Raw genomic sequence first — 12,188 nt, 5'->3', positions numbered from 1 at the left:
TCTCGCAGAGAATCACACTAATGAATATTATATAGGAGAAAGTTTATATTTGTGTAAGTATTTAGCATGGAATTCACAATGAATTCCTAAGTTTTTTTTGTATTTATTATTCTACAAAATATATATTTAAATTAAACCTAACCATGATGAAACACAAACCACAGTTGATTTTACTGTGCACTGGTTATTATTACTTATACAATATTTAAAAAAAAGTTCACAATCATAAAGTAAGGATCTTTAATAAGTCATGGTTTCCGCGGGTTTTAATTTGTAAAAAACGGAAATTCACGCGGAGTCGCGGGTTACCCTAAAGCGACGCCTGTGTCTATCCAATTGATCCAATAGTACGAAGTTTTTAAAAGTTTTATTCATTTTGTTTAGTTTTTAACTCTAAATCTTTTTTTCGTTCTTTAATAATTATCGTTCTAATATTCCATCTATAGCTAGTAAACATGCCAAATTGAAAAGATACATTTACCATCTACATCTACCGACCACCTGTATATATAATGCATATGTCTGCAAATAAATAAATTGATTGATTGATTGAAACATTTTGTTATATGTTAACCTTAGCCTTTGTATTTGTAACACAAAAAGTTCTTTAAAGTAATCATTTTGTGCTCCAAGTAGATTACACGATAAGTAAGTATGTAATCCTTATTATACAATTTAATCGTTTTGCACTTGAAGAGTACCTACATGAAGCCAAACAAAAAAACAACATGTAACAAAATTATTAATAATTCTATTTAGAAATTACTAATAAACCGGGGCTTTAATAATGATCTACAAAATAAAAATGCTTCGAAAACTAAAATATGCATGGGATAGACATTCACTATCGTCTGATCACGTGATCAAGTTGACGATCGGATCTGTCACATTGTATGTTTTCGAAGCGTTAGCGTTTGTAGAGAATCGACGTGCCACAGGATTTGTATTCTGCATATACGGTTTGCACTCGAAAACCTAATCCAATATCATGGATCTGGAAAAACGATAGGTGTGATGGATGTGTATTTTGTATGATAGTATCCACGGTCTGAGGAATTTCGAGACAGACCAGACGAACTAAAGTCACTGACATAGCTCAACGAGTCGCGAAGCTGAAGTGGCAATGGGCAGGCATAGTACCTAGTCACATAGTTCGAACAGCCGATGGATCTTGAGGTCAGGAGGTGCCGGAATGGTGACCCCGCATCGGAAAGCGCAGTGTTGGTCGACCCCCACTAGGTGGACCGGGGATATCTAGCGGGTTACAGGGAGCCGCTGGATGCTGGCGGCTCGAGATCGTTGTGCTTGGAGGTCCATGCAAGAGGCCTATGTCCAGCAGTGGACGAATATCGGCTGATAAGGTAAGGTAAGGTAAGGTATCCAACGCTACTTTCTCTTGGTTTCGATATTTTTTTCAGATCATGTCACCAAATGTGCGAGCTGAGATAGCAACAATAAGAGGAACGTGCTATTACTGTCATTAAAGTCTGTCAACTGTCTTTGAAAGGTTAAGATTTTATGAGCGTGATCATCATATATTTCTTTTTTATTGTTATGATATTTAGATAAATATTTACAAACCAACCAAACATTACTGTGTATATTTGATCAAGAAACCTTATCGATTGCACGTCCAAATTCATATAGAGCTAATATGATTTTGAAAATAATAATTTTGGCATTAATTTTTTCAACTTCTTGTGAAGCATATAAAAGTTACGAAAATTATAGAGTGTACAAAATAATCCCAAAAACAAAAGAACATGTGGACATTTTAACCGATTTACGTAAAGGAGAGTATTATTTCTGGTCAGATGTTATAAAAATCGCTAGTGATGTTCGAATTATGGTGCCACCAGATAAAGTTGCAGTATTTGTTAAATATACAACAAGTGTTGGGTTAGAACCAGTTTTGACAATATCTAACGTTCAAGAGTAAGTGTAATTAAAATATTCAGCCCCTGATAACTGTTATATTTTTTTATATAAATCAAACTATAGTCTGAGGAGTAATATAGTTAAACATCACCAAACAACAATAATTAAATAATATCAATATATTTTCAACAATGAAACAACCCAACAGAACAACATCGTAACTTTTTTAATCTATAGTAATCTATTTTATTTGAATAATTTAAAAATAGTATTTAAATTTAGACTTGCATCGTAGTAAATCAATGTTGCAGTTATTTTAAAACTCTACAAATTCACTAGATAATTATAGAAATAATATTTTTAACACGTTTTTTAAACTTCAAAGACGTATTTCATTTATTTTGATTTTAACACAAAACCATTAAACTGATTTTCATAAAAATAAAATGGACCAATCTAAAAGTACCCTTTCAAATACAAAAAAAAATTCAAAATTGGGTAATAAATGACGAAGTAAGGTAACAAACATTGAAAAAATTTAAAAATACGCAACAAACAGTTGAGGCCCTCCTCTTTTTTTGAAATCGGTTAAAAATAATGTTTTTATAACATTTTAGACTAATACGTGCTCAATTGGAACCTTCTAAGAATACAAAAAGTAGCTTCTTGGGCTCTTTTGATTGGGATGGATACCATAAATTAGAGGATATTAACGCTTGGCTTGATGAATTGCAAAAAAATTACCCTGGCATTGTTACAACAGTTGATATCGGGCAATCTAATGAAGGTAGAACTATAAAAGGGGTTATAATTGACTTCAAAGCTGGTACGCGGGGTGACAAGCCTTTAACGGGAATGATTGAAGGTGGAATTCATGCAAGAGAATGGATATCACCAGCAACTGTTACATGGATTATTAAAGAATTCTTGACTAGCCAAGAGCCTGAAGTTAAATCAATGGCAGAAACATTTGTTTGGCATATCTTCCCTGTTATTAACCCCGATGGGTACTCTTATACCTTCACTGAAGTAAATATAGTTTCTTACATTATAATGTTCACTTATTATATTAGCTTTTATAATTGAACTAAAATAGTAAGCTTCATCGAAATTTTCTCAGTGAATGCGTTCAAGTAAGTTGTGTGTAAATAAATTATTCAAGATTCTTATGAATTTTGTAGAACCGATTGTGGAGAAAAAATCGCAATCTTCTTTATAACCCAAATTGCACAGGAGATTGGGATTTGGGTAATGGAATCGATCTAAATAGGAATTATGATTTTTTATGGGGAAGTGAGTATTTTATTTCTTCTTTTTCTTCGTCGACAGTACTATAACTTTCGGTGTATGTTTCAATCAAGTATATTTGTTTATCTTTCTTTTCGATTAATTATTAAGCGTATAGCTATATCATCATAATATAATCTTGCAGAATTATGAATGTCATTTTCCAATTAGGTTCATTTACCACGGGTTTACCCAATTTATGACAGACTGTATATTTTCTAATCTTATATATGATAAGACAAATGAGATGATAATAATTTAGTCTACTCATCAGTGAATAATAAAAAACTGATAACAATATTATATTTAAATTCAAAGTGAGCCTAACTTTTGTAAAGCTTGGCATTACAAATTCTATTGGAGACTCGCTTGACTCAAGATAATTAACACAATAAATTTAAAATGGTTAAAATGGCACTATAAAAGAGTGCAAGCTAATAGCTAATTTAAAAAAAAAACTAATATTATATTTCCAAAAGTTTCTGTCTATTCAAAGGCATTTTCTCTTTTACAAAAAAAAACCTCATGGTTTTATTTTAATTTTATTAAAAAAAAAAACAAATCTAAACTGTCTATCTAGGAAAATGCGTAAAATATTTTTTTTTACATTTTTCATTTTAGCAATTACTATTTAAAGATAGATGAACTAAACATGGTAAACTACACATGGTAGGTAAAAAAAGTCCAAAAGTCTCTGTCTATTCAAAGGTATTTTCCCATTTTACAAAAAAAATCCTCATGGTTTTATTTTAATTTTATTAAAAAAAAAAAAATCTAAACTGGCTATCTAGGCTAATGCGTAAAATATAACTACATTTTTAATTTTAGCAATTACTATTTAAAAATAGATGAACATGGTAACATGGTAATAACAAAGGTATTGTTTCATTGTGAGCTGTGATAGCCCAGTGGATATGACCTCTGTCTCCGATTCCGGAGGGAGTGGGTTCGAATCCGGTCCGGGGCATGCACCTCTAACAGTTGTGTGCATTTTAAGAAATTAAAAATCACGTATCTCAAATGGTGAAGGAAAAACATCGTTAGGAAACCTGCATACCAGAGAAATTTCATATATATTCTCTGCGTGTATGAAGTCTGCCAATCCGCATTGGGTCAGCGTGGTGGACTAATGGCCTAACCCCTCTCATTCTGAGGAGACATGAGCTCAGCAGTGAGCCGAATGTGGGTTGATAACGATTTAAAGATAGATGAACTAAACAAGGTAATACCAAATAATTGCTTCATTTCAAAAGAAGAAGAAATGCACAAAATTTCAAAAGAAGAAAGAAGGGAGGCACGAATATTTTTTTTTTTTTATGTTTCATAGCAATCGCTGCAACAACACACGCTTGCGATGAGATCTACGCTGGACCCTCTCCAGCATCAGAACCCGAAACTAAGGCCATTGTGGATTACGTTCTGAATTTAAAGGAAACTAGCAACTTCATGTATTACTTAGCTTTCCACTCTTACTCTCAAATGATTTTAGTACCCTACAGCCACTTGTACGGAACCGACGTTTTTGAATTGGAAAACTATAGCGATATAGTAAGTAAATTTTATCTACAACTAGCTGACGCCGCGCGGTTTCAACCGCGTGGTTCCCGTTCCCGTAGGAATACGGGGATAATATATATAGCTTATAGCCTTCCTCAATAAACGTGCTATCTAACACTAAAAGAATTTTTCAAATCGGACCAGTAGTTCCTGAAATCAGCGCGTTCAATCAAACAAACTCTCAAAACTATACTAATATTATAAAGCTAAAGGGTTTGTTTGTTTGATTGAACGCGCTAATGCGGCTGCGAATATTTGCAGATAGAAAAAGGTTAATTAGTGTTGTCCCAACTCAGGATATTGAGTGACGCAAGTGTCCGTCGCGCACTTGGCCGGTTTTTTTTTTGATGACATACAGATGGACGGACAAACAGTGTTTTTTGGGTCCTGTTTTACTCTTTGGATAAAGAACCCTAAAAAATAATGTTCTAACTAAATTGTATAGCTGTAAGTACTTGTAGAATAAGAATTATTCGTTGTCATTAACCACCAAAAAACAGACCATAAAGTGTACTCCATACAGACAATCTCTAATCTTTGAACTGTGCTTGTTTACCACGCACAGTAAATGAATCACAGTATAACGACCGTTAAACCACAGTATATTAATCATGCAGAAGACATCAAGTAGCTGAAACAAAAACTAAATAACAATGTATTTTGACCAAATTTAATACGATTGCTTAATTATATTTCGTGAAGTTAATAGGAACTTAACCTCACAAAAAATAGAACGTACACTTGGAGAAATAACTAAAAGCATACCTAAAAGAATGTGCGATGATAAAATTAAATGTCGCAGTTTAAAAAAATAAACAAAAAGAACACTAATGCACAATTGGCGATCTTATTTTTATATATTTATTAAATATATTATATTACAAAGAGGTAGAGTATGTGAGTTTATAAGGATAATCTCTGGATAATTCAATATAAAGCCACGTTAATTGTAAGTGTCATAAGAGTGTCAACTACGAGAATGAAACTGAACTAATCGCTTATAAGCAATCTAACACTGATCCTTAACCAACTGCATGTTTGTTAAGCCGTGGTTTTTATGCGGCTTAGTTGTCTGCAAATGGCCAATAAATCTACTCTGTTAACAGTTCGAGATTAGTTACCTCGGCGCACAGAAGCTGAAGCAGAAATACGGCACAGAGTACAGGGTCGGAACATCAGCGGACATTTTGTGTAAGTATGGAATACTTTCGAAAAAGTTCATTTCTGAGCGGTACAGATGAGTACGCGAGTGAATGGAATTTCTCAGGTACAAATGATGAATTACGACTAATTATTGTACGGCTTTGTTATAGTGTTAAAGATGATTAAAAATAAATGTCGAAAATCCTAGTGCCGTACTTAAATGGTGGTGCCGGAAGTCAAAGACAGTTGCAGAAGCAAAATAAGTCATTTATTACTGTAAGGCATTTGTGCAATTCGTTTTGTACACATACAGATACTTTACCCGTAAACGCCGTACATTTTTCCAGAGTCGAAAGATAAGAGTCGCAAGCTTTACTCTTCACTCGTATACTCACCTGTACCGCTCAGAAACGACGGCACAGTGCTCAGAGTTATTTTTTGATATAGTAACAGCCTTCTAAACGTTTTTCACGTTGGGTCATTTCACAGGTAATTTTTGTTCAAGGGCTTGTAGTCTATTAGTATATCTATCCTGTTTTTTATAAACTCTATGATTGTTTGTTGAAAAATAATGGTTCCCAGCTCAAACATAAATTGTATACCCTCAATAGCTCAACGATAAAAAAGGTCTAACTCATCACAAATGGTTGGTGGTTCGATCCCCGACCCGTTTGTCTATTGTCTTACCCACTCGTAACACAGACTTTCCCGAGTAGATGGAGGGGAATATTGGTCATATTTAAAAATATGGCAAATGATCTTTTTTTAAAAAAAATAAAAATTAGTTACACATATGTCATACAATGTGGGTGGGGTGGTAATGCGGTCTATGCCTACCACCAGACCAGACCTGAACCAATTTCAAAAAGAATTATTGACCCAAGTTGGTCATCGAACCCAGACCCTCTCCATTGATCACAGCATTCCCAACTGTCAAAATTCCAATGTGTTTCAGATGCTGTATCTGGAGCCAGTTTCGATTGGGTCAAATCAGTAGGTAATGCTAGCATTGCTGCCCTGTTTGAACTACGAGATAAGGGCGACTTTGGATTCCTCTTACCAAGCAGCCAAATAATACCGAACAATGAGGAAATCATGGATTGCTTAGTGGAAATGGATAAACGGGCTCGGGAATTTGGTTATTACTCTAGTTCCGTATCTGTGTATTACTCTGTAATTCCTTTAATTATAAATCTTCTGTTGCTTGTAATTTGTCAGTAGATAAAAAATTTGAAAACGTTTGTTTAAGTTCTATTATTTGTGTCCGATAGTCCAGTGGATATGACCTCTGCCTCCGACTCCGTAGGGCATAAGTTCGAATCCGGTCCAGCATGCACCTCCAACTTTTCAGTTATGCATTTTAAGAATTTAAATATCACGTGTCTCACACGGTGAAGGAAAAACATCGTGAGGAAATCTGCATACCAGAGAATTTTCTTAATTCTCTACGTGTGTGAAGTTTGCCAATCTGTATTGGGCCAGCATGGTGGACTATTGGCTTAAGTCCTCTCATTCTGAGAGAAGACTCGTGCTCAGTGAGCCGAATATGGGTTATTGGGCTATTGGGTTATATGGGGTAATTTCAGGATTTACAGAACCGATTTCGAAAATTCATTACTACCGGAAAGCTACGTTATTTCTGAGTGTCACAGGCTGAATGTTATCCACATAGTAGATAGTACACTGGTAAAATCGCGAGGCGTGACATGTCTATACTATAATATTATAAAGATGAAAGATTTGATTGTCTGTTTGTTTGCATTGAATAGGCTCTGAAACTACTGAACCGATTTGCAAAATTCTTTCACTGTTGGAAAACTATCCCCGAGTGCTATAAGCTATATATATATATATATATACACGTATTAACAAGGGAACAGGAACCACGCGGGTGAAACTGCGAGGTGACAGCTAGTCTTAATAAAAGTATATGTATTAATGCATCACGAAATCTTGAAAATCCAAGCGATTTTCGAGATTTCGTGATGCACAAAGTTGAAATTTGGCAGGGAGGTAGTTTACAGTTAGTAGGTATCCACTAAGAACAGATTTTGCTATAGGGCCGAATTAAAGAGGTCTAAGGGCAGAAGAAGTCCGTCCGAAGCGGGCGTCCGTTAGTACATTATTTAAAGGCAACTATTTGACACAATAAATAGTCCTTTTAAACACCTTATTATACTTAGGTTCAATAAATAACGAACGACGGCAAGTATTTCTAAAGAGAGGATATTTCAAGTAATTAACGAAAGTGATTTAGGACGAGATGATGGTTAACAACACCCATGGGGTTTTAAATCTGTTGGGGAATTTACGAATACTAAAAGTTGAGTTTAAAATACTCGTACTTCAAACAAGTTGCGACCAATATAGCACCAACAGTATTAACAACAAAGAGATTGAAGCTCTAAATAAGCTCTTCTATAGACCTTTAGCTCTATATGAATGTTTTTTTTACATTTTGGGTATCGATTAGTGAATTGCTAAAATTTCATATTACCTTATTCACTTTTTAAATGAAATGGCGACCCCGCACTAGTAAGCGCAGTGTTGGCCGACCCCCCACCAGGTAGACTGACTACATCAAGCAAGTCGCAGGGATTCGCTGGATGCAGGTGGCTCAGTATCGTGATGTTTGGAAGTCCCTACAAGAGGCCTATGTCCTGCAGTGGACGTCCATCGGCTGATATGATAATGATGACTTATTAAATATTACCTTACTTATTTAATGTGGGATTGAAATCAATAAAAATTTTAAATAGAGGTACCTAAATAAATATTTCTATTTAGCTTAACCTATGCAATATAATTATAATATTATATTTTTATAAACTACAAAATGTTGCCTTTCAATTAGTAGGTAATCGTACAGTAACGAATGTTAGAGATTTCTAATCAGATCTGAATTTAGCAACTCCACTACGCGCATTTTTGTGTTTACTTACATTATATTTGTGTATAATATATAGTTTTTACAATTCTTAAACACAACTCGACTTGTAGACAACATATAGATAATATTTAGGTATTATGTGTTAATATAACTTTCGTTGTTTAATAAGCGACTAAATGAAATTAAGACAATTATGCACAATTTAGTATTTTTGTAGGCTAATAAAGACCAAATTAGTGAATAGGCCAAATGGGCTAAACACGTAATTTGTATGTTTACATGTTTCAACTACGAGTATGTAGCTGTTTAAAAAAAAGCACTTCATCCAGAGATATGTAAGATATTAGAAACCCGTTTGCGTTATTCATAATTAAACCCAACCTTAACTCTCCTAATATAGCGACAGAAATAACTGCCCTATAACGCCCCGGATGATATGAGTGTCTAATAAATTACACCAGCCCCTGACAAGGTGACGCGTGACTGAAATCAGACGTCAGGGCTCCCTCACAAATCATAGCCAGCACCTATTTCGAACATAGAAAGGAATGGAGTGGTCTGTTAACCAATATTTAATTTTTCTTACACCTAGAAAGGCTATTTCAGAACATTTATGTTTGGTTTAACGCGCTAATCTCAGAAAATGCTGATTCGAATTTAAAAAAAATCAGTGTTGTATATTCAATTTATTAAGCAAGGATTAAGCTACGAGTATATCATGATAATTTTACGCTAGTGAAACCACGGGTACTGATAGAAATATTATAAAATATAAAAAAAAATAGATGTGAGTGTTGTGTTGTATTTAATAGACGATTCATTTGATTATTTTATAAACATAAAAATTTCAGAAAATGCGATTGAGTGTTGTGCTGTATTTAATAGACGATTCATTTGATTATTTTATAAACATAAAAAATTCAGGTGAAAACATTTTTTTTTTTAATTTAATTTTGTACTCATCTTTATTTTGCTGTGGTACTTATTTGCTCTTCTATTTAGCTTTCAGTAAGTAGAATGATTACAAACTCTCTTAATTGACTTTTCAAAAGTGCTTGCAAACTGGATTTTCTTCAAAAATGAAAATTTCAATAATCAGTAGGTATACACAATCTATAACATGCGTACATTCTTACTACAGTTAGGAATTTAAAACCATAAAGTGATTTAGTATGTTCTATAATAATTATAGACTTATCCTCCTACCTAGGTACATCTGTATTACTCATAGTACGTAAGAACAAAAGAACATACTAAACAAAAAAATCTCTGATAGGCAGGAGGTTAAGTGTAGATTTAGTCATTATAAAAATTACTTACAAAACGTTGGAAAGAACGAAAATCATAACAAACTTACATATTTTCTAACTTCAAATGGAATTAAAAAGTACTCCATTGGCGTGACTTCCGAATTATTATATTAATTCTCAACCATTATCCATTAGTTCAATAAAACTCGTGAACATTTCAAAACTGAAACGAATATATTTTTGTCGAATTGTCGAAAGTTTAATTTTTATAGCATCAAAAATTGTAACATATTCAATGGATGTTAACTTACGACTCTATGGTTTTTCCTAGTCGGTCCATTTTCAATTTATATGATAATATTCCGTAATGATCTTCTTTTTATTGTTTTCCTTTGTAATCTAGCGGAAAATTAAACGAGTTCAAGGGTAATGTGGGTAAGGGTTGACGTTGTTACATTATTACAAAAATTGCCTTGATTATTTAACGAATCATTTAATATTTATTTTTGGCACGTTCCATTGAAATACCAAGTACTAGAAATTGAAATACCAAGTACTAGAAATATTCTGCTTATCTTTCTTAAATGAAATTTTTAGTAAGCAAAAAAACATAACCCTTCTTGCAGTCGTGTAAAAATTGTCAGCCCGATCTGTGACTTCTCAGTGCAAAAGCAGCTGCTCGAGTAAATGTCGATCGGCTTCTGTTGATATTTTTCGATGGCTTTTCTTTCATTTCTTTGCAGAAGTGTTGTGTATTGTAGTAGCTTGTATGTACGCTTTAAAATTTTATTGTTTAATAACGGACGCCCGTGACTTCGTTCGCCCTTAGATCTCTTTAATCCGACTCTAACGAAAAATCCGTTCTTAGTTGATACCTTCTAACTATAAACCACCTTCCTGCCAAATTTCAGCTTTGTACATTAAGAGGTTTTGACCATTTTTTAATATATTAAAAATTGTACTTAAATCATGAAAAAAATACGTAATAATGTGAATTAAGAAATCTTAAAATTCAACCTTAAAACAGGGTTTAGTTTATCTCTAAAACTTGCTTGACTCGGGCTAAGATGTTTGTTAGGCAGCATAGTCACCGTCACGCTGCCAGTCGCATTAGTGGCAATAATGTTTTATGATGTAATTATTGATAAAGTTTTGTGTTGTAATTATTGTTTATCATAAATTGTTTAGTGTGGGCATGGAGAACATGTCAAGCTTCGTCATCGTCATCAACCCATATTCGGCTCACTGCTGAGCTCGAGTCTCCTCTCAGAATGAGAGGGGTTAGGCCAATAGTCCACCACGCTGGCCCAATGCGGATTGGCAGACTTCACACACGGAGAAAATTAAGAAAATTCTCTGGTATGCAGGTTTCCTCACGATGTTTTCCTTCACCGATTGAGACACGTGATATTTAATTTCTTAAAATGCACACAACTGAAAAGTTGGAGGTGCATGCCCCGGACCGGATTCGAACCCACACCCTCCGGAATCGGAGGCAAAGGTCATATCCACTGGGCTATCACAGTGTGTGTGTGTAATGGTCAGCATAGTTGCCTTCCATGTCAAGCAGGGAAGGTTAATATTTTTTCTTTATGAAAGGATCCTTAAAACCTACTCTCAAGGTCACAAGTCCTGGGACCTGCTCAAGGTGTTTCCTCTACCACAAAGTAATGGTACAATCACTGTCGCTGCTACCTGACGTGTCACATTAGACAACGGAAAAGTTTGAAAATATTCCTTGAATAATATAAAGGAAACAGTCCATTAAAACCGCATCAATTCCGGTCAACTCTTTGACGACAGTAATTAGTAAAAATAAGCATCCGTTTTAAATTAAATAACTCAAAGCGTTTTGGTGATAAAATTTTACTGCCCCAATAAATGACTCTGCCATTTGTTTATCGCTTTTATAATAGTTTTTAACACCGACGGTAGTTTCAAAATTAAAATAGATTCAACCGCCCAGTCTTTACGACCGCTACGTGCGTATTAATTTAATGGTACCCGGGATCATTTTAAATTGGATCTCCAATGTAACGAAGATCTATGACGGCTTAACAAATATTTATAGTGGCGGATCAAAATATATTGGTTATTTGAGTTGGAAATATTTAGTTTTGGATCATTAACGACTTTCTTATGATGGATGGCATGGTGATGGTTGTATTGCCCTCTTTTTGCCG

The 12,188-nt window shown here is 34.2% G+C and overlaps 1 protein-coding gene across 1 annotated transcript; it reads left to right on the top strand.

Moving 5' to 3' along the window:
- Positions 1 to 1,654: 1,654 nt before the first annotated feature.
- LOC112055012 (zinc carboxypeptidase-like) lies at positions 1,655 to 7,086 on the top strand. The gene is made up of 6 exons (XM_024094981.2): positions 1,655 to 1,935; positions 2,496 to 2,907; positions 3,060 to 3,171; positions 4,493 to 4,713; positions 5,829 to 5,913; positions 6,821 to 7,086. The coding sequence occupies exons 1-6, from the start codon at positions 1,655 to 1,657 to the stop codon at positions 7,084 to 7,086; spliced, it is 1,377 nt and encodes a 458-aa protein (XP_023950749.2).
- Positions 7,087 to 12,188: the final 5,102 nt, after the last annotated feature.

Source organism: Bicyclus anynana, chromosome 21 (genome assembly GCF_947172395.1).
Source record: "Bicyclus anynana chromosome 21, ilBicAnyn1.1, whole genome shotgun sequence".
Lineage (NCBI taxonomy): Eukaryota > Metazoa > Arthropoda > Insecta > Lepidoptera > Nymphalidae > Bicyclus > Bicyclus anynana.
The sequence above is the reverse complement of the archived record's forward strand: the minus strand, read 5'-3'. Positions and strand labels throughout refer to the sequence as shown.